Source organism: Ananas comosus, linkage group 19, assembly GCF_001540865.1.
Source record: "Ananas comosus cultivar F153 linkage group 19, ASM154086v1, whole genome shotgun sequence".
NCBI lineage: Eukaryota > Viridiplantae > Streptophyta > Magnoliopsida > Poales > Bromeliaceae > Ananas > Ananas comosus.
Genome location: NC_033639.1, coordinates 9414654 through 9437239, shown reverse-complemented (window position 1 = coordinate 9437239; position 22586 = coordinate 9414654). Strand labels below are relative to the sequence as shown.

Here is a 22586-nt window from a genome sequence, read left to right as displayed (position 1 = left end):
TCAGTGAGTGGAACCCTAGAAAGAGATTGGTGCGGGGATATTCCGTATCTCACGCTCTCCTCTCCTCTACGAGAAAACTATATATGTATAATAACAGTCGCACCACATCAGTTATATTGAACTAATTTAGTATTTTTTTAAAAAATATATAATAATTTGTTTTATAAATTTATAATGTGACGAGTAAATTTAATTGATCGAGCTAAAAAAAAATTAATTAGTGTATGTGAGTGACACATTCTAAATTTTTTTAAATATTATTATTTTCTCTTTTTTTATCCCCCCAATCCCCCCATCTCTTCTCCTCATCATCTCCTCATTCATTTGTGTGCGCACACACCCCACCCCCTCTCTCTCTCTCTCTCTCTCTCTCTCACACACACATTTTTTGTCCCAAATCATGATGATACCCAAAAAGCGCTCCTCTCTCTCCCCAAATCCCTTCTAGGGTTTGTCCCTCCTCGCTCTCCACCTTCAAATCCCCCATCACTCTCCATCTCAATCCTACTTTTTTTTTTTTTTTTTTTCCAAATTCTTTTTCGATTTTGTTTTGGGCTGCTTACTCCCGCCGTTGACTCTTTTTACTTTTTTCTTTTTTTGATTGTAGAAGGTTTAAAAAAGTTGGGATTTTTTAGCCTTTCGATCGGGGTTTTCGGGGCGTTTTCGGGGTGATTTGGCCGCGGATTTGGGGTTTCTCCGAAGTGGATCTGCGAAACCCTAGCTAGATCTCGATAGTTGCTGCGAATTTTACTGTATGCTGGATTGAGGATGGAGTGGAGCGCGAAGACCCCGTTGCTTTGGGATTGGGATAACCCAGTGGCGGCGGCGGCGGAGGAGGCGGCGGCGGCGGCGCAGCAGAGGATCGACGATGGGTCTATCTACTCCTCCGGGGGATCGTCGTCGTCGGTTGTGGATCCGACGCTTAAGAAGGAGCCGGCGATCTCGCCGACCGCGAAGAACACGGCGGCGGCGCCTGCGGCGGGGGCGGGGGCTGGGGTGGCGGCGATTGGGTTGAGATTGGGGAAAAGGACTTACTTTGAGGATGCATCACAGTCGTCGTCGTCGTCTTCGGCGGCGGCCGCAGCAGCCGCCGCCGCTTTAAAGAAGGCGAAGGTGTCGCAGGCGAGCGCTTTGAGTAGTTTCTGTCAGGTAGAGGGCTGTAATATCGATCTCAGCTCGGCGAAGGATTACCACCGGAAGCATAGGGTTTGCGAGAGCCATTCCAAATGTCCTAAGGTTACTGTCAACGGCCTGGAGCGCCGGTTTTGTCAGCAATGCAGCAGGTGTGGTTCTTTTCCGGAAGTGGTTTTAGGGAGTAATTCGGCGTTGATTGAGTGAGTAGCTTCTCTGCTGAAGAAGCAGTAGTTGGGTGCGTCTGGCTGTGGTTGGCTATTAAAATGAGCTTACGGCCGGCAGAAGCTCTGGTTTGGCTCTTGTAATCTGGTGTTTCTACTTCTAGCTACGGCAGGAGGCTGGTTTGGCCTCACTGGAGCTTTTGCAGAAGTGCAGTATGAGTATCTTTGTACAAAAAATAGAAGCAGAAGCTCTAAATCGGAGTTTTTGCTTTTGAGGCTTAAATGTTAGCTTCGGCATCTCGCAGTAGCAAGGAGCTCCATAATTGTCTGTCAAACATCTAACTTTTGCCTATTGAGCAGAGGTGGTGTTTGAGAAGCCGGGTCAACTAGGCGATAGTACTTCTTCGAACATATTTAATTCAATAGGACTTTTGTAGAACCTTCTACTGGGCCGAACAGTTCAAATCCACATGATATTTAGAATGTTTGCATAGTTACATCTTATAGTTTCCTACATATATCTGATATGACGATTATCTTTCCGGTATTGTTTAAGGTTCCATGCTTTGTCGGAGTTTGATCAGAAGAAGAGGAGCTGTCGCAGACGTCTGTCTGATCATAATGCACGTCGCCGTAAGCCACAGCCCGTGGCGTTCTCATTTAGTTCTTCGAGGCTTTCTTCTTCATTTTATGGTAAATTTTGTAGTTGTATCTCATGGATCTTTTTTGCTATTAAAACGATTGTTTCTATTGGCTTCTTATTGTTACAAACACTTGTTTTGTTACTATATGAAGTATGAGATTTGTCATGCTGCTATAGCCGTTGTTCTCTTGAGATGTCCTCCATTATGATGTGATCTAGATCAGTTTAATTAATATTTCTAAACGAGCTTTTACAACTTCTCTAAGAAATGGGCAAAATTTTACTTCTCAATGTAGTAGTATGTCATTTTACAAGTGTATTAGTTTCTTATTTTGTACTCTGTTGTGTGATAGAACTTTGTACCTTCAAATTTAATGCTTGCTTTTTGTTTTTTCTTTGATGCCTAAGCCAGTTTGTTTTTCCTTGTTATTTGTGTGTATACATCGTCCTCGATACTTTCTTGGTTTACCATTATACCTATTGACTAACTCTCTTGGCCTATCTTGTGGCTCACATATTACTTGACCAAAATAACCTATTAATAACTAAAAGTAACATTTTAGGTACTTATTCATTCTGGTAGGCATGTAGTGGTTCTTCTAATTTCTTGCAAACAATTTAGCAAAGTATAAGACATGTTGGAGTAAATATGTAAAAAATTTTATGTTTAGTTTTCATTAACTTGTTAAAGATTGGATATAATATTTGTTAAAGATTGGATATAATATCTGCTTTTTATGAAATAACTAAGGTAAATACTGTAAAACTAATTTTCTTATTTGCCATATTTTTTCTTCCTATTAATATTAGTCTTTCATCATTTTGTTTTGACGTAAAAATACTCTTGGTTCTATTATTATGTTCGCTAATCTTTAGAAGAAATTCAGGCTGTCATCTCTTCATGTTTAAATCTGTTTAGAAGCAGGATCTCCTTTTCGTCCTATTTCCACTTGTCATTGTTTTCAGAAAATTAATTTACTTGTAGGATAACTACTTGTGCATCGCAGATAGGGAAATTATCATTTATTACCTTCCTTGGTGATTGATACATCATTCACTTGTTCACAGATAGAAGGTAATACCTATCTTGGTAAGCGATATACTGTTACTCAAAGAATTTGGCAAGTTGTTTGGGGACTATGTTTCACAAAATTAGGCTTATCCTAGTCTGTAATCTCATTGTTGCTTCGTATACTTGTCTTCTCATGAAGACTGCTTTAGCCATCAAATTCATCGAATGACCAGCCGTATGCCTACTGCTTGAGCAATATGTCATATTCCTTCTTGGGGCACAAATCACTTCCCAGACCTCCCACCATGTTCGATAATACTTTCACTTTGTATTTTCGATCGATTTTGTATAATATTTTTGTTGCCTGTGCAGATGAGGGACGGCAGATAAGTTTCGTGTGGAGTAAACCTCCGACAGATCAGATGAGACCCCTAACAAGCTCTGCATGGGGAGGCTCATCTGACAAGCTGTCGCAAATGAAAGAATCATGGATCAAATCAACAAAAGCAGGAGGTGTTGATGGACAACAACTGCAAATGAGTAACTCGAAGCTATCAAGCCCCTTCTCAACTCTTTGTCATGACGTGGACAGGCTCATGCCTCTCAAAGGTAAAGTAGCCAAGGTCCTCAAACAAGGTGATATATTTCTGTTGGGTTAAACTTATGAAACTCCATTATGTTCTGCTTCTACCCAATGGCTCGATACTGCTTTCACAAGAGTACCTTCATCTGATTTACCATGATCATCTCATCTATGTGATTCAGTGTGATATGCTTCTTTTCTTAGTGTGGTATTTTTGCTAATGAGAAAATTGTTGCTGAGGATAGCATTAGGAAAATAAAACCAAATCAGGAAAGAAAGATAACAAGGCATTATTTGTATTTGTTTTGTTTCTACAAATCTTGCATTCGAAGTTAGAAGTAGAAAACTAATGCATCTCACCTGAGAACTGCAATCATTAAGTTTTCGCTATGGATGATCATTCACTCTCAACTTTTTGCTTGCTGATTTTCTTAGCTTATTAACATAATTACATTTAGTTAAGATATTTGCAGATCATGCGTCATCAGTAGTCTACTTTCCTTATTTAAACTTCCGTAGATGCTAGTCAAGCAAGTTGTGACAGCCAAATTGAACCTGATTCTTTAAAATGAGATGGGCAGTTACGCTCTGTAATTGTATATTGGCAGTATCCATGTGTTTTTTTAATTTAGTTCTGAAGCTTCACCATCGATGGATGCTGAAATTACACTTCGAAGCTTCTGTCTGCAAAGGGTAGCTGCCATCCTGGGCATATTTTGTGAAAAAATTGCTAGCGCTTGATCAAAATTTTTTACTCAAAAAAGTACTGTGCTCCAGCGATTCCGAAGAGGGCTTTTGGTTTTAGTTGACTCTGCTTCATATGTCCGTAATTTATACAGGTCCGGAAGCATCTGTAACTGCTTCAAACTTAGGTGGAGCACCGGATCTTCAGCGTGCTCTCTCTCTTCTGTCATCTAGCTCGTGGGGCTCTCCAGACCCTGGAACGGCTTCTCTCATCCAGTTTGTGGACACTAACCAAATAAGCGCTTCTCAGCCCGCACCATCTTACCTGGGAAACTCTACTTCAGCTTATCACTGGCACGATAAACCGCTTTTGGCTCAGCAGCAGCCAGAAATTCCTTTCGCTGCCAATAGCAATGTTAGTCCTCTGCAGGAGTTTCAACTTCTCAAGTCTCCCTACGAGACCAGCTTCTTCGATACTGGTCGGATACATTGAAGTCCGAATTAGTTCGAGTGCTTTTGCAGATTGAAATAAGATCTCAGGTAAACTTTCGATCCTATGACATGTTTATTTTGTTAGAAGAATTTGTAATGTACGACTTTTTTTAGTTTTTATGAATCTGCTGTTGTAACTGCTTTGTGTTGTGCTTTTGACATTTGTCTTCGTACTCGAAAACCCTAGTACTCGAGCGAATGATCCTGTTTAAGTTAAATTGCTCGACATTTGGAATTCGCAGCTGTGTATGTTCTATTTAAGTTTATTTTCTTTCTTGATGTGGTGTGATGCATTTGATGCACGGAAGTTGAATTTTTATTTCAATCAAGTCATTTTCCTCAAACTTTGTTTAACAAAAATTGGTGTTATGATTTTTAGTTGCAGTTCTTGTGTTAACAGGTAAAATGTTTAGAAAGAAAACTTGAAATATAGCACCACTTTGAAACCAGTGTTGGTAACTTTGGAAAGTTTGATTTTTCTGTCAAAAATCTTATATTACCTTGCTAAAAGGATACAGAATTTATCTAAATTATGAATCATTTTGAATTGGCTATACAGTCTTTAAAAAAATTTAATTTTTCTATACCATCTTCAATTTGTTTTATTTTGATGCTAAAATATAAATTAATTATTTTAAGAAATTTATAATACAAAAATTGTATTATAATACTAATCATACATGTAAAGATAAATGATGCATAATGTTGTGGACTCATTCAAATTAAATAAATTGAAAAATTAGATTGTAAAATTAAAATTTTAAAATATTGAAAATAATTAATTAAAAATAGTCTATAGTTTAGATAAGGTCTATACATTTTAACCTATTACTATGGTTGAGTGAAATATCTCACTTTTAGTAACTTAATAATATTTTTAACCTCTTAACAATCTATCTATATCTATACATTAATCTTTATGACTAAATTCTACATGTACCTACCCTCTTAATTTGAGGAGTGGGGCTTTTTTTTATTATTTTTTCTCATTTTCTTTAGATTTACTAAGGCCTAAATTTTTTTTTTTTACCTCTTTCCTTTACCTTTTGGTCTTCCACCCTCTTCCTTAAATTTGCAAATTCGAATCTTTGTTGTGTTTCATATTCGGAGTCAATTAATTGATTATATATATATATATATATATAATACTTATAAATTGTCTTATATATTATTGTGGGTCTTTCTTTAGTCATGGCTCATATTAACTGCAATATAATTTTTTTTTTATTATTGTGTTATAAAAATAATTTTAATCATCCATTTGCATGATATGTGATTTCCTTTGAACAAAATTTAATAATTTTATTGAAATGATTGATTCTCTTTCATTATAGTTTTTTTGTTAAAAAAAATGTTTGTCAATAATATAAACTATATTTACTTTTTTTTTACTAAAATAATATTTTATTTTTACAAATTTTTACTTAAACAGTATCTACCCGCTGTAACATGCGGGTTACTACAAAACATGAAACTTCCTATTTTCATAGTGTTTATCCCAGAGGTTCTAAAGAAATTTAAAAACAAGAGTAGGGGAATCTTATTAACCAACAATTCAAAATACCTTTTTGGGAAAATTTTCGAATACCCCCATGTGGTTTCACTTTTTTTCACTTTAGTACCCCGTAGTTTAAAGTGTATCAAGTTAGTATCCTGTGGTTTCGCACTTTTTTACTTTAGTACCATGTGGTTAAAAGTGTATCAAATTAGTACTCTGTGGTTTCGCACTTTTTCACTTTAGTACCATGTGGTTTAAAAACCACTGGGTACTAACTTGATACAAAAATAAAACCACATGGTACTAAAGTGAGAAAGTGCGAAACCACAGGGTACTAACTTGATACACTTTAAACCACAGGGTACTGAAATAAAAAAGTACGAAACCACAGGAAGGGTTTTTGAAGTTTTCCCTACCTTTCTTGTTTAATTCACATTTCAATCTATCTATGGTCTTATGTGGCATGTTGTCGTTTTCATGGATCAGAGTTGTGTCTTAGCAACAAAGAACCCCAAAAAACAAAAAAAAACAAAAAAAACAAAAAAAACAAACAAAGGTCAAATGCATGGGTACTATATATATCTCTGTACTATCTCCACATTGCGACTTCGCCGTGAAGCAATAATAGAGATTCAAAAGTTACAATTTAGTTTCTCTTTGGATTGACGTACTTATAGATTCAACATAAGTCAAGTGTAGTGGTGTTTGAGTTTTTCTGAAGTATGATTATTTTTTTGTTGTTTATTTTGACGTAACTCGTACCGCTTGAAAGTTAAATTCAATCACTTCTGTTGTTTGTTTTGACGTAACTTGGTGCTGATAAAATTAGTGTTTTGAGTTCCGTTGTTTGTTTTGATGTAAGTAAGTGGATCTCATTATATCCTAAATATAGTAGTAAATTTACCACTATAAAATTTAATCTATTATATAATTAATTTTTTTTTTATTATTTAAAGATAATTCTAATTTATTATAAATAAGGTAATTCTAACTCATTATAAAGAAAGTAAAGTTTAGGTTTTACTGTTTAATAAATTTTTTAGAGGAGGTTGAGTGTAGTGAAAGTCGAGTTCGACACTTTAGAGGAGGAAGTCGAGAGTAGGTGAAGTGGAGCTCTAACGTAACTTGAGTTACATTATATTTTTCACTTACATCAAAACAAATAACGAAAGTGATGGAACTTGAGTTCCATCACTCTACTTACACCAAAACAAACGGGCTCTTAGTTTTACTGCTGCATATAGTATTTCTCATAATAGTACTACTACTGAGTTAGTACTTTCTCAAATGATACTGAATCCTTCAGCGAGACCAAACAGACCCTTAACTCGGATGTAACTCAGATTAAACTCGAAATAATTTAAACCCGAACCCAATTAGTTTGGGCCCATGATTGGATTGGATTTGGATCTGGACCATTTCTAGTTCGTGTAAATCCAAAAGCCAACGTGTAATGCAAAAGTTGTAAAACTTTGTGATTCTCCCGCATTTGGATTTCTGAGTCATCTCTTACACCTTTTCTCTTCACAACTTAAGGAATCTCTTCACTTTTCCCGACCAAAAAAAAAAAAACAAAAAAAACAAACAAACAACCAAAAATCACAACTAAATAATTTTCTCTCTCTCTCTCTCTCTCTCTCTCTCACCAATCTTTTTTTTTTTTTTTTTTTGGATGATTTAATTAGTTTTAAATTTTTGGAAGAAAACAACAAGAGATTTGATTTAGTTTAAACAGTGAGATTCTAAAATATCTTAGTCTAAACAATAGCTTAGTTTTGTCTAAAAAAATATTACTCTCAGGTCCCACTAAATTAATTAGTAAATTGTTTCATGTATATTGGATAAATTTGGTCCATATAATTTACTAAAATGTAAAAAGTTTTATTATTACTAAGTTTTATTATTACTAGTCGAGTGTATGTGCAAATATACGTAACAATTACTTAATATTTATCTCAAATCAATATAAATTAAATTTACAATAAAAATTATATTTTATAAATTTATATGTTATATTTTATTAGAAAATATCTGTAATATTTTTTTAATATAGATATTGAATATTTTTATATATTTTTCCAAATATGATGAATCTAAAATTGAAGCATATGTTTTAAACTAAAAACATCAAGATTTAATTCACATTTACTTTAAAATTTAAAATTTAATTTTGATCAACTATAATTAAATTTTTTAAATTGTTAATTAAAATTTGATATCTAAAATTTAATTTAATTCATGATTTAAACTCAAATTTTAATTTTAATGTAAAATAAATGAATAGAAATACTTTTTTTAACAGATTGATCATAGCCATTTATTTTTATTTGAGATATTTTTAAACAAATTGATCGTAACCATTCATAGTATATTGGATTTATAGATGCATAGAAATGTTATTTTCTAACAGATTAATTATAACCGTTCGTTTATATTTAAAATATTTTTTTAATAAATTGATTATAAGCTTTTGCAGGGAATATTTATTTACTCCTTTTTTTTATTCTGTCTATCATATGTTCGTAGAATTGGATTTATAAATGGATAAAATTATCCAAAATTAATAGTGATAAATACCATAACCTCAAAAACGCCCTACCCAAAAATAAATAAATAAAATTTTAAATAATTGCAGTAAAAAATACTTATTATTTGTAATATTAAGCTTAAAAATGCATGCACAGTACCTGCACTACCTCATCATTGTAACTTGGTCCTTAAATTTATTATTATTATTTTAATTTTCAAACTTTTATATATATTTGCACTCCAACACTAACTACGCAATTTTATTATAACCAATTTAATCTAAAGTAAATTGACGTAGATGAGTCATTACGAAAGGATAAAAAAAGACGATTCATTTTATTAGAATAGAAATGAGTTTTTTAATTTTTATCAATGTGCAAATTTGATGTTACAAAGATCCTTAATGACCTGGATTAGACTTATTTTTAAAATTTAAAATGTTTTGATCTATATAAATAATTGAACTTCTCCAGCAAAAGTTTTAATACATTCTAATATGTTTAATACTTCAGGAAATGTATACTGCTCAAGTTAATTATATTATGATAAGTTTCATAAAAAAAATAATAATTTACCTAATCTTACATATTTTAATGATTATATGTCTTTTTATGGTTTATAAAAAAATTGAAATATGCATAAAAATATATGAAAAACTCCTCGAAAAATCCGTTTTGGAATAGACAAAAAAATTTTATCTCTTTTTTTCTCAGCACCCACCAACTTTTAATTATTATGAATTTAAATAATTTTAAAAGTTAATATATTAGATTAATATTAAAAATTTTATTAGCTATACTTTCAATTCAATTGACTAAAATAATTCAAAATCAAACCAAATAAAATTATTAAAATGCCTTTTTTTCAAAATAACTAATAGTTGAGGGGTTTCGTTACATATTTCCCCCAACCTTTTTGCACACAACCCCTCGCTCTTTCTCTCGATTCTCTCCGTTATCTTTTTTTCCTCCACAGTATAAATAAATTCATAAAGGCGCATCAGCTTCGTTTTCCCCTCTCCTCCCCTCTAAACCCCCCCTCCTCTCTCTCTCTCTCTCTCTCTCTCTCTCCAATCACGACGAATCCAACGCCGAATCCGATCCAAGGAGAGGGGAAGGAGACGATGCGGTAGGTGTAATCGGAGCTAGGGCTTCGTTTTCTCCGGATTTCGTCGATCCCGTCGCGATCCGCGGCGACGACTTTCCGGATCTGAGCCTCCGATGGCGACTCCGCAGCAAGCGCCGGATCAAGCTGGTAATGAGCAGTTTTTCGATCGATTCTTACTGTTTTGTTGGATTAATCCGTAGATCGATTGGTGCGTCGTGTTCGGGGCTCTCGCATTGTGATGTTTGATTTGGATCGGGGATGAGTTTCCTCGTTGTTTCGATTCGGTTTGCGGTGTGGCTGCGTTGTGAGTGTCGAGTTTATGCGAGGAATGGAAAGATCTCGTTGGTTGAGGTGTGAATCGGGATTTGGGCGTGTTGCTGATGTTTAGTGCTGTGATCGGCGAGCAGGAATTGGATTAAGCTCGTTTCTTGCTTGTATTTTTTATGTTTATTGTGCTTAGTGATAGAATCTGTAGGTAATTATTGGCGATCTCCATGTTCTTTCTAAGAAGCTTTCTTAGATCTCGTTCTGAATCCTTGCCTACTTCTGATTAATCAAGATGACTTTGATTCTGATTTAGATGACTACAAATCTAACCGAAAACTGACAATCCCAATAGGTTATTTTTGTGAAAGTAGTTTGAAATCCTCATATTTGGATGCTTGAAGAGGAAATTGGGAGATGTATATTGGTCATGCTGTGACTTAACTGTGTTGTATTCATGGTTGCTCGGAGAATATTGAATATAGTATTCTAGGCATAAGAACTTCTGCAAGTACTATTTGATTCTCCTTTGCAGCTCAGGGTTATCCTGCAATGCATTTTGGGTATCCTTGTTATGTGTTATTTTTTCGGCAACTGTTTGAGATTTGTGGGCCAGCGCACAGTTGGTCAGAGTACTGTAATACCCAATCCTGTATTTAGGAATACCTTGCATTGTGGAGTTTTGAATAGTTTGGTCTATGAGTTGGATTTTAATGCTTGGAAGGTAAGGGAAACTGTAGCTATTATATAGGTGGTTGTGCTAAAATTGACCTTTAAGCAGGATGCTGTTGGTTGCTCAGAGGTGCAGGATTGTCCTTAATTGGACAGACCTGTTAAGGTAATCTGTGAGGAAGATTTGTAACGTGTAGAAGTTTTAAGGAACTTGTTAGTCAGTTGTATCCAATCATCATAATTTATAGCACGGATTTAGAAGTTCGAATTGACGGCCTTTCTCAACTTGTTGTCTCTTGTAGCTTTAGATATTTATCCAGATTCATTAGTTTATTGTACTTTTTAATTAGTTATTGTGTAAAGTGCATTTGATAGATCATAGATGAAACATTTCTATTAAAATGTTATTGAACTACAAAAAGGGACAAACAAGAGGAAGCCAACCTATCATATTGTGCAGAACGATTCACTTATAGATCTCGTTTGATTACGTTGAAAGTATAAGGATTTCTTTTATTTTTAAATTTGGTTTTTTCGGAGCTCATTGATTCTTTGTTGTTCGATTTTAGATGTGAAAGGGTCAGCGGAACCATTATCTATAGACTCTAATCAGAAAGCTGTTGATGCTGCGAGCTCTCAAGAGCAGGTCATTACCTCTTCAACTTTTTCCTTCTTTTAGGCTCAAATCTTAGCTAATGATATTGTGCATTACTTATCTATCAGCCTCTTTCTGATCAAGATGAGCAAACAAGGACATCCGATGCTTCACATGAAGCAAATACAATCGATCTATCTAGAGATTCCCAAATCAAGATTGGGTCTCACAGTGAAGGTGGAGAACATAGTAGTGTTGTCCAACTACCAAATGTTAGTGCTTCTCAGGTGCAAACGGTCCTATATGCAGGTCAGATTCTTTTCTTTTTTTTTCTGCTTCACATATTTCTATCGTATTAAGAATATTGTTTGAAGAATCTTTTCCATATCACGTATGTTCTCTTACTGTTAAACCTAACTGTGTTATGCTCTCGAAAAGTTGTACTTTAACTGTTTGATTTTTAACTTTGATTCATATCTTATTACTACTAATGCTTTTTGAGTGTCTAATTAGTCCAATTAGAAGTCTATAGAGGCTGCACAGATGACTTGGTAACTGATACGGATTAGATTTCTTTATATTTTCAATTTTCTGAATGGTAGTTTATATGATGAATACCCACCAAAATCAAAATGTGACAGTGACAGCTCTTTACTTTTCTGATCAAGATTTTAATATGTATTACATTCTATTAATCTAACCCTTTCTTGTCGGAGTATGAAGTTCTCATATTGTGACTGATAATTTAGTATCTCAATTTTGCATGTCTTATTTTATGCTTTTCCTCATATTAAAGAACTTTATGTTATTTTTTGGCTTCTTATATGTGGGTAAAAGATTGACAAATGGTTTGATGTTGCATCTGTCCACTTCCATTCCTTCATGTCCTCACAGGATTTTCATTATTGTCTGTTTTACTAGCATCAAAATAATCTTGTGTTTTTCTTTTCAGGATATGCTAACCCTGCAGGCGAGTGGGAAGACTATCCCCATTATTTGAGCGTTGAGGGCTTGGAAATTGGATCAGCTGTGAGTAACATAATATGCACTGGCCTTTTCTCATCTTCTTTTAACAAATCCTTTTCAGTTTTTTTAAATCTCTTTTCCTTTTCTATTTTCTTTCTTTTTATTTTTTGAAGGGTATGTACAATGAGAATCATTCCCTTCTCTTCCATACCGGCTTCGGATTCAGCCCACAAATGCCTTATGGGCCCTATTCGCCTGTCACAACTCCGCTACCTTCAATAAGTGGAGATGGCCAGCTCTACTCTCCTCAGCACTTCCCGTTCACAGCTCCTTACTACCAGCAGCCTCCGGGCATGCCGTATATGAATCCTCCATCTCCGATGTCACAAGCTGACCCAATGATGCCCGTCGATCCTCAAGGAGCTTTTCTCACTGATGCTTTGAGTTCAAGTAGCTTGCTTTTCGGGCCGAGACCGGGTTATCATCTATCCTATGGTTCTTTTGGTAGAGGTAGTTCTGTTTGGTAGTTTTGGCTCTTCAAGAAGAAATCATTGCTTGCACGTGGTGCACCATGTCTGTCCTCCATTATGTCTCATACTTCTAAGCCCACCATCCAACAAAAATTATTTTTAAATCAAGAAAAGGCTGCAATCCACTTGGTGGTGAGCATTTAAGTATGAGATGAGACGTGTGACGGATCACTGGGAAGTGCACTGTCGAGTGCTGACATGCTGCACCTGGTGTCGGCGACAATTTCTCCTTAGCGATAAAGGGTTTGTGGGAAAGCTCTGATAATGCTTTTTGTTTTTTTACTGCCTTTTATTAGATTGGTCGAAACCATCGGATGGTTCTGGTTCTGTAACTACACTGCCGTCACCTGCAGCTTCACCGCAGCCAATTGGTGCTCCTGGTTCATTTGGACAGAGTACCATTCCTGCGGCTTCTGGAATGGTAATCATTTCCTTTCTTTCTCTGTTACAAGTATGTGTGTTTCTTCAAGAATTTCTAATTTAAATGATCACTTACCTGCACTATCGTGCTAAACAATAGACAAGATGAGAGATGGAATTGTGCTGAAACTTTATTTCAATCCCATTCAATATGTCCTAAGGTAAATGGTCAGAAATATAAAACTAGGCAGAAGAAAAGCTCTATTTTTGTGTGCTTATGTTTAATTGGAATTTACCAGTTTGGTGGTGTGGAAACCGCTAAAATGTGTTGAACTATGGCAATGGTTTCGAACACAGGGTTCTTATCTTCTCTTTTAATTTTCTACTGGTTCAGTATGATTTATTAGTCTTAACCCCAGTAAGGTTCATCTAAATTTCCCAAAGCATTTACTTTCTAATAACCTTCAGGCTTCACAGCATCAAAAATCTTTATATGGTTTCGGATCCTCCAATAGCTCCTATGAAAGAGGGTATTCTCACAGTGGGTTGTATCAGCATGTCGGTAATTTCGTGGGGTCCACTCCAAGCTTGGGCATGAATAACCGAAATTCAATTGCCGTCGACAAAGGCAGGAGACGAGGAAAGGGGAGTGCTTTGGTATGCAGCTGCAATGGGCCTCTCGACTTTCTCAATGAGCAAAGCCGAGGCCCACGGGCCACTAGACCCAAGAAGCAAGCTGCAGAACAGGATTCCTTGCCAGAGAATAAAAGGGACAAGCCCATTACGGGAGTAAATGAAGAGTTGTACAATAGTCCGGACTTTCCTACGGAGTATACGAATGCCAGGTTTTTCATAATAAAATCATACAGTGAGGATAATGTCCATAAGAGCATCAAGTATGGTGTTTGGGCCAGCACGGCCAACGGGAACAAGAAGTTGGATTCTGCTTTTCACGAGGCGAAGGAGAGAGAAGATCCCTACCCCATTTTTTTGTTTTTCTCGGTAATTTTGAGGCCCTTTGTCTCCTTTACAATTTCGCTGGAGAAAACTTTATTGTTGCGAAATTTGCATACACACTACCATACAATTATCGTACAATTATCTATCCGTACAGAATTGAATTTTCATATATGCCCTTTGAATCTTAATTTCTTACATATAATCCGATCTTCTTGCAAGAATGTCCCTCTTTTGAAAAACCTTTTGGGACAGAAAACCAACTCTCCCGTACGGAGATAAGGGCACTTTTGTAAAGGGTTATATATGTAAAATTTCATATTCATGCAACAGCCCCTTTCTTTTTGTTCACTTTATTTTTTCGATTGACATCATGTAATTAACGTAGAAACAACATTGATAGGTAAACGCGAGTGGTCAGTTCTGCGGTGTCGCCGAGATGGTTGGACCCGTTGACTTCGAGAAGAGCGTGGACTATTGGCAGCAAGACAAGTGGACCGGCCAGTTCCCCGTCAAGTGGCACATCGTGAAAGATGTCCCGAATAATCTGTTCCGTCATATCATTCTCGAGAATAATGAGAATAAGCCTGTAACCAACAGCAGAGATACGCAGGAGGTGAAGTTCTTTCAGTTAATATAAGAATTTCATTGCAATTCATTTCTTGCTTTATTGTTCTTTTCCTTATTCTTCTTCTCGTATCTCATCTTCCTTTAGGGCCTATTTGGTATCGGAACAAGTTATCCGATGATACCTTGTGCATTATGCGCTTTTTTTTTTCGGTGCTCTCTTTTTCTGGGCATATTGCAATATATAACACACTGGATCGAAATCATTCAGGTTAAACTGGAACAGGGTCTAGAGATGCTGACTATTTTCAAGAACCATGAGGCCGAGATGTCTATCCTTGACGACTTCGAGTTCTACGAGCAGCGGGAGAAAGCCATGCAAGAGAACAAGGCGCTGCTGCTGCAGCAGCAACAGCAGCACCAGCAGCAGCAGATATCAGCCAACTCAGTCGCGGGCCATGGCGACCGCATAAGCCACATCACCAAGAGCTTTGCTCAAGTTGTCCGGTTAGAAGAGGCGAACAGCAGAGGCCAGTTAGCCGACAAAAGCGCCTCGCTAAACACTTCCGCTTCGGCTGCCACGCCCGAAGAAGCCAAGAAGCCGAATGCCGCTGCTCCGAAAGAAAGCAGTTAGAGAAGAAGTCGCCTCAGAAGCTTATTTTTTTCATCAATGCCTTTCTTTCATCTTCTTAGGAAGAGAATTGGGAAGCTAAAATCGGCGGTGGTTGCGCGAGTTTGTGAGAGAAAGCAAATGATGGTAGGACTAGTTTCTTCAAAGGGTGGCGGCAGCTGCAGTGGCAGTTCAGTTTGTATACTACACATAGCCTTTCCACCATTCTCGGGCTCTAATTGTAGTCCTCTTTAATTCCCTTCTCATATTGGGTAGCCTTTAAGAAGAGCTGCAGTCCTTTTGCAAGCCTTTGTAAAGTTCCCGGTTGGATCCCAAATGAATAAGTTCTTTTTTTTGTTGTTTTTTTTTTTTTTTTTCCTCTTCTTTCTAAATTTCTTTGTTTCATCATTCCTCGTCTCATTTGCAGTTGGATGAATAAAACTGGAAATGCTGGACTCCTTCGAGAAGTGTTATGACTAATTTCTTATATTTACTGATACTCGCAATGATAGTAATATCTATGTAATGATCCCAAATTCTTTTAGCATATATAATGATCCTCTTGCCATAAGATATATAACTACTGATACTCGCAATGATAGTAATATCTATGCAAGAGGTGTTTTTTCCTATTTGACCAGGTTTTAGGAGCGGTGCTCTATCCAGTTGTTTGGCAAATTGAGGAGATTATAGAACTGCTGCTGCGACCAAAAGCTGAAAATGATCTTCTTAGTAACAAAAAGCTCCAAACAAAAAAATTTTAGGGGAAACTTCAAATACCACCCCGGTAGTTTCGTACTTTCTCATTTTAGTATCCTGTGATTTAAAATGTATCAAATTAGTATCCTATGGTTTCATTTTTATTTTTTCGTCAATTTCTCCGTTAATATTTCGTTAAATTATATACAAAAAACTTCAGATATTCCACCTAGGTTTATCGAGAATATTTACTTTAGTATCCTTTAGTTTTAATTTTATCACTGATTTAATGAAAAGAAATTAGTAAAATTGATAATAAAAAAATAAAAATGAAATCGCAGGGCACTAAATTAATACATGTTAAACCATAGGGTACTAAAATGAAAAAATGTAAAATCATTTGATGTTTTTCCAAAAATAATTTATTAGTGCTTTGTGACAGGCCTTTACTAAACACGGACAAAAATTTTATGAGCATAATCTTCAAACTAATTAGTTTGGGACTATGGAGATGGGCACCATGTGGCCCATCTGACGGCCACGAATGGAAAGAAAAAAAAAAGCCTTGTGTTTTTAGAGAGAGAGAGAGAGAGAGAGAGAGAAAGCAACTTGAGAAGGGCACCCATCGGCGCCGTGGCGCCGATCCGCAGTCCCCGGTGCCCACAAAATTTTTGTCTACGAAACACCACAACAAGAAACGCCACAATATTATTTTATAAACAATAAAGGCAGGTAAGCAATAATAAAATACATTAAAACCAGATAATGCAGTACTAAAGAAGCATTTATTGGATGACTACTATGTTATATATCATTGGAGATATGACAGAGAGGATAGGTCTGTCAGAGACAGCAAATTCACGTATCTCACAGAACAGGCAGGAGAAGAACATATATATTATATATATATATTTCACAAAGACAAAATAAGCTATGAAGCTTACCAACATCATAAAAGATCCAACAAGAAAAGAAAGAAACCCAGAGGAGGAAAACCCTAGAAAAGTAAACCTCTCGTAGAGGAAAAGCAACTAGAAACCCACAAACACAACAAATTCTTTTTTTCTCCAATAAATCAGTCCATTAAAATGATAGATAGAACATACTTGGGCTGCCTTACTCTTTTTCTTCCTTCGCCTTTTAAGTAATGCTGCATGTACCTCAGACGGTACCGTATAATATTGTTCGAGTCGGTTGTACATATGCGGCGGCTAGTGATTGGTTTAACTTTTTTACATTTCAAAACTGGCACGCAATCTGAAAAGTTAAAACATTCGGTGGCCGCTGTATATATATCAAGTTGACTCATCGACAATATTCTGAGTACGTTCGGAGATACATGAATCACTACTCTTTCTTTTCTTTTTTTCCTTTTTCTTCTTTTCAACTTTTTCCCCTCTCTAGGGTTTCATTCTGTGGTCATAGGCTCGGAAATGCAACACCGGAATCGAGCCTTCCGGACGGTGCTCATGATCTCCATCTCGGCATTCTCGAGCATAGCAACGATTTCGGTAAAAGGGGGACGTGCATCGGGATTCGCATCCCAACAGCGGGTCATGATCTCGCCAAGGGAGGGTGGGCAGTCCGGCGGTACAATAGGACGGACACCCTTGTTCACAACCGCAAATGCCGCCTGGACAGCTGTCATGTTTGCAAAGGGAAGCATGCCAGTTATGAGCTCCCACAGGACAATACCAAAGCTATACACATCGACTTTCTGGGTGTAAGGTCTGTGCTGGATCATCTCTCTGCATATGAAAAACAAAGAAGGGCGACCATGGGTTAAAAGAGAAAAGCTTGATATGCTAAGATAACTGTAAGTTGGTCACAGTTGACTGACTATGCTATTTGATCTAACAATAGTTGGTTTGTTGCCAAACTAAACCAAATCTTATTACCCTGAACAACAAGTAGCGCAACTAACAATTTTTGGCAAGTAGGAACATGAAGGTGGACAAATCACAACAAATGTCTGTCTTCTTTATAAATAGCAACTTATATATACGAAAGATAAATATGGAAGCATTACAGATTAATATAATTGTATCTGAAGTAATGACATCTTGCATTTTCTTTCCATTTTATAATATAAAAAAGATAATCGTTGCACTTCATCTAATTCTGAAGCTTGCAGGTGTTAAGTTCAGTAGATCAGGAAGAGTAAGCATGATATCTACATTATTAATTCGAAATTGGCAATTATTGAGAAGGTAAACATTCATCAAAAAAGAAACTTCTCATGCATTTACAAACAAATAATAAAAGCTCCCGCTCAAAGGGACTCACAGGAGTTAACATTGCCACCATATTGTCCTCCCCTAATAGCATCCAAGAGGTATCCTAGGACCTAGATTTTATCTGAGCCTTCCAGACAAAATATAAGATTAGTGAATTTGACGACCAATAATGCACTGAATGCTACAATACGGGCCACATGCTCAACTGTACCAACCCTTAAGCGGCACGGTACCATGACTCAATAATTAAAATCTTATGATCTATCGTCGAACTCTCTTGGTTTTCAAGGCATTAATCGAGTAGCTTGTAGTGGCATCCAATCCTAATAGTATCTATCATCCAATAATTAAATCCTTGGTCGAACAGTCTTGGTTATCAAGGCATTAACCAGGTAGCTTACAGTGGCATTCAACCTTAATAATACCTATCATTCAGAGTGTCAAATTGTCAAAATAATCCAGATATGCTTGGAGTCAGTGGCTTGACCAGTTGTCGAACCACAGGTCGAACAATAAGCCAAGAAGGAAACTGACGAGCTCGACAACCCGGTTCAACTAGCAAAACAATAAGCAGGACCTAAAAACATTGCTGTTGCCCAACTGGCTCAACGAGCGAACTCTTAACCAAGTCGGTTCAGTATTGTCTTTAAACCAGAGTAGCAGCTGACCTGCGAACACTCACCGAACCAGCAGTTGAACAAGTTAACCGAGCAGGGTAGATGAATCTAAGCGAACCAAACCATTTTAGATTAAATTGGCGATAAAATCACTAGTTGCTGACGCTAGGTGGCTTTGGACCTCTTAACCTATTAGGTAGAGGTTTAAAGCACTACCTGTCCAACCACTACTTGTGCTATATAAAGAAAGCTCATTTTATAACATATCAGCTAATGCTACTTGACAGGATGAGAATGACCCAGTGACCCAACACCTAGCAGAGTCAATGTCCATTTTGGTTCTGATTAATATAGTGACAAGCCTTTGAAACACCCAGTGAATTTATACGCCCTAGATAATTAGAAAATATGGCATAACTTAGCATGGTAGTTAGCGGTAGGTGAATTAAAAGAGTCCCACACTCCTAAATTTTAAATTCTTGGCTCTGATTAATCTAACGTTACCAAAGCAGCACTTAACATATCAGAAATGCACACTGTTATTCAGGTGAAACAATCAGAAGCTAATGAAGTTTAAGAAATCGTCAGCATTTCCTGAAGCATGTAAAATACTAGAATATTGCAATTTAACTTAAGCATAACCAATATTAATAAACCAATGAAGAGATGTCCCAGCTGAAGATTTGCTGACTTGGCACACCCTGAAAGATACAAGCATCCGAAGGAAATCTGCTGACAGCGTGATAATTACAAAAGGTTATTGAACTTACGGTGCCATCCAACGATATGTTCCTGTCTCCGGAGTCATCCCTTCGGTCTGCACCTCAATGCGGGCCACACCAAAGTCCGCAATCTTGATGGATTTGTCCGAAAAGATCAGTAGGTTGTCCGACTTGAGATCCCTGTGAATAAACCCTAATCCATGAACATAAGCCATTCCCTTGGCAACATCAAGTGCCTGCTTCACCGCCAGCTTCAGCGGCACCGACCTGTTCTGCCTTCTCATTAGAAATTGCCGCACCGAACCACCCTTTGCGTACTCAGTAACGATGCACCAAACTATAGGCTTTCTGCAAGCCCCAATAAACCTCACTATATTCGGGTGCTTCAAAGTGGCCAGCATCATAACCTCCTGAGCGAACTGTTGTTCCATCAACTGCGCTCTCTCCAGGTCATTCTCAGGCTTTTCCAGCAGCTTAATTGCAACATCTTCTCCATTGTAGGTGCCTTTATAAAGCTTCCCAAAAGCCCCCTGAGCAAATGGCATTCCCATGTTAAGCTTCCCCAAATCAAGCGTCCACTCCTCAAAATCCATGAGCGGCTGTGTAGGGTATTGCGGGTCCATCAACGCCCGAGATAAGGCATCATTGTTAAGGGGATGAGAAACCCTACTGGGGCGAAACACACTGTTTCCTATCGAATGGTTGGCAGGTGGGTGTGGGCGGAGCCCAGAGGCATGGTTAAGGATGGCGGTGTGTGAGTCGCTTGAGCCGACACTGCTGTTGTCTACAGACATAGCAATCGAGCCACCATTGTTGGTGGTTTGTAAGCTATTGATACTGTCGACTGACATGTTGGAACCCTCACCAAGCTTGTGGTAGTAAGCCATGTCGTATATGTTACTATTGTGGTCATGGCCGCCGCCACCACCTCCCATGATTCCGTGGAATTTAGGGCCCTCTAACATCTTTGAAAATCCAATTTAAAAAGATTTATATTGATCAAAATTCTCCCTTTCGTTCGACAAAATGCAGCATTCGAGCTCCACCAATTGCTCAGACTCGAACTGCAAGAATCTAAAAGGAAGTCATCAGCATTTTACAGTGATTAGAGAAAAATGAGAACTTTTCATCTCAGAAGAAAATGGAGTCAACACGAAATCTGAGAAAGAAACCTAGAATTGCACGGGTGTACCAAATTACTGACTAAAATCACCTCAATGTGTTCTAAAACGACTATTTTGTGAGCCAAACTCTACTAAACCCCTCAAAAACGATCAATTCAGACACCTAAAAGACCACAGATTAACAATCACTGCAACAGAAACCAACTCTCAACACTGGGTTCGAGAAAAACGAGAACTTTTATCTCTATATCAATAGAATCAACACGAAACCTAAGAATCGAACCCTAGAACCGTACAACCCTACGCATTACCAACTCAGATCACCTCAATTTGTTCTCAATCGACAAATTTGGAACTAAATTGCAATAAATTCCGAAAACGGAGTAATCACACAGCTAAGACCACAAATTAACAGCCACTACGCCGACACCAATTTCAGAGCTAAGAAAGCCATTCCAAAGCTCAAGAAACACAAACTATGGTTCAAACAAGCACAGAAACCCTAGAATCGAACAAATTCTCCGACCGAAGCAAAAAACCTCCCCGATTACTGCGATACGCACCTCGATCGGGAGGGGATCGCACGGCGAAGGCGACGCCGAGGAGGAATCGCCTGCGCGAGGGAGAAGATCGGCGGGGAATAGGCGGAGAAATGGGGGATTGGGAGAGCTCGTGGAGAGCGAAGAGGAGACGAAGACGAAGACGACGACGAGTTGGAGAGAGAATTAGAGAGAGAGAGAGAGAGAGTTAGAGAGAGAGGCGTTTGTGTTTATTTCCCGTTTTGCCCTCCTAATTCCCCCTTTTAAGTATTTTAAGCTCGTAAATTAATTAGTAATTAATAATTAATTCATTTTTTAATTATAATTCGATTTTTAAAATTTTTTTTTACAACAACTTATTAATAAAAGAGTAGGGCAAATTCACAAAACAGTCCAGATACTTGTCTTAATAATCACACTTGTATATAAATAATTACTAATACTTACTCGTATTAGATAAATCAAAATATTTTTTTTTTACTAGCGCTACAAGATTAATAGAATTTTTATAATTTATACTATATTACATTATAAAAAAAAGGAAAAACTTCAAATACCACCCCCGTGGTTTCGTACTTTCTCGCTTTAGTACTCTGTGGTTTAAAGTGTATCAAGTTAGTGTAATGCGGTTTCATTTTTATCTTTTTGTAAGCTTTTTCGTTAATAGTTTGTAAAATTTTATACAAAGTACTTCAGATACTCCATCTAGATTTATCGAATATTCACTTTAGTTCTCTTTAGTTTTAACTTTATTACTAATTTAACGAAAAAAATTAGTGGTATCGATAATAAAAAGATAAAAATAAAATTACAGGCACTAAATTGATACACTTTAAATAACAGGATACTAAAGTAAAAAAGGGTGAAACTCCCGGGGGGACTTTTTTCGAAAATAACCCTGTAAAATTTCGTATTTGCCAAACTAACCCTGTGAAATTTTTATTTGTGAAACTAACCCTCCTCTCGCCACGTGGGCGCCACATCAGGGATTCCTCAAAAAGACGGTTAATCGTTCACCGTCTTTGATATTTGTTGTGAAGGCGGTGAATGGTTCACCATCTTCATAAGACGGTGAACCATTCACCGTCTTTAGTACAAATTCCTATACTGCGTAAATCTTTCCAAGTCCATAATATGGTGTCCTTAATAAGACGGTAAATCGTTCCCTGTCTTCTCGAGGGCACAGAAAAAGCGGACTTGACAGAGCGGAAAGGGAAAAAGGCGGAAAGAAAAATTTTGCACTAAAGACGGTGAATGGTTTACCGTCTTCTAAAGAGCCACGTG

At 37.0% G+C, this 22586-nt stretch overlaps 3 protein-coding genes across 7 annotated transcripts; 2 read left to right on the top strand and 1 right to left on the bottom strand.

Moving 5' to 3' along the window:
* Positions 282-4988, top strand: LOC109724865 (squamosa promoter-binding-like protein 11). Of its 3 annotated transcripts, none has more exons than XM_020253813.1 (5): positions 282-449; positions 611-1334; positions 1852-1988; positions 3323-3559; positions 4373-4988. In XM_020253813.1, the coding sequence occupies exons 2-5, from the start codon at positions 769-771 to the stop codon at positions 4708-4710; spliced, it is 1278 nt and encodes a 425-aa protein (XP_020109402.1). In that variant the 5' UTR covers positions 282-449; positions 611-768; the 3' UTR covers positions 4711-4988. The 3 variants fall into 3 exon arrangements, with proteins under 3 accessions (XP_020109402.1, XP_020109401.1, XP_020109403.1); XM_020253812.1 differs by having other exon boundaries at positions 608-1334; XM_020253814.1 differs by having other exon boundaries at positions 285-449; positions 608-1283.
* LOC109724604 lies at positions 9732-15630 on the top strand. 2 transcript variants are annotated; one of them, XM_020253481.1, is made up of 9 exons: positions 9732-9990; positions 11349-11425; positions 11503-11683; positions 12327-12403; positions 12514-12817; positions 13167-13291; positions 13699-14232; positions 14591-14803; positions 15026-15630. In XM_020253481.1, the coding sequence occupies exons 1-9, from the start codon at positions 9957-9959 to the stop codon at positions 15386-15388; spliced, it is 1908 nt and encodes a 635-aa protein (XP_020109070.1). In that variant the 5' UTR covers positions 9732-9956; the 3' UTR covers positions 15389-15630. The 2 variants fall into 2 exon arrangements, with proteins under 2 accessions (XP_020109070.1, XP_020109069.1); XM_020253480.1 differs by having other exon boundaries at positions 12514-12850.
* LOC109724605 (serine/threonine-protein kinase HT1-like) lies at positions 16827-21516 on the bottom strand. 2 transcript variants are annotated; one of them, XM_020253483.1, is made up of 3 exons: positions 21327-21516; positions 19688-20713; positions 16827-17811 (listed from the first exon to the last, which is right to left on the bottom strand). In XM_020253483.1, the coding sequence occupies exons 2-3, from the start codon at positions 20602-20604 to the stop codon at positions 17472-17474; spliced, it is 1257 nt and encodes a 418-aa protein (XP_020109072.1). In that variant the 5' UTR covers positions 20605-20713; positions 21327-21516; the 3' UTR covers positions 16827-17471. The 2 variants fall into 2 exon arrangements, with proteins under 2 accessions (XP_020109072.1, XP_020109071.1); XM_020253482.1 differs by having other exon boundaries at positions 19688-20703.

Bases quoted from the DNA above. Each gene is read 5' to 3' on its own strand.
- LOC109724604 (XM_020253480.1), top strand. From the start codon at position 9,957: ATGGCGACTCCGCAGCAAGCGCCGGATCAAGCTG. The intron at 11,684-12,326 runs GTCAGATTCTTT...TTTTCTTTTCAG, and splicing joins GCAAACGGTCCTATATGCAG to GATATGCTAACCCTGCAGGC. The intron at 14,233-14,590 runs GTAATTTTGAGG...CAACATTGATAG, and splicing joins CCATTTTTTTGTTTTTCTCG to GTAAACGCGAGTGGTCAGTT.
- LOC109724865 (XM_020253813.1), top strand. From the start codon at position 769: ATGGAGTGGAGCGCGAAGACCCCGTTGCTTTGGGATTGGGATAACCCA. The intron at 1,335-1,851 runs GTGAGTAGCTTC...GTATTGTTTAAG, and splicing joins AGTAATTCGGCGTTGATTGA to GTTCCATGCTTTGTCGGAGT. The intron at 3,560-4,372 runs GTAAAGTAGCCA...TAATTTATACAG, and splicing joins CAGGCTCATGCCTCTCAAAG to GTCCGGAAGCATCTGTAACT.
- LOC109724605 (XM_020253483.1), bottom strand. From the start codon at position 20,604: ATGTTAGAGGGCCCTAAATTCCACGGAATCATGGGAGGTGGTGGCGGC. The intron at 17,812-19,687 runs GTAAGTTCAATA...TTTCATATGCAG, and splicing joins ACATATCGTTGGATGGCACC to AGAGATGATCCAGCACAGAC.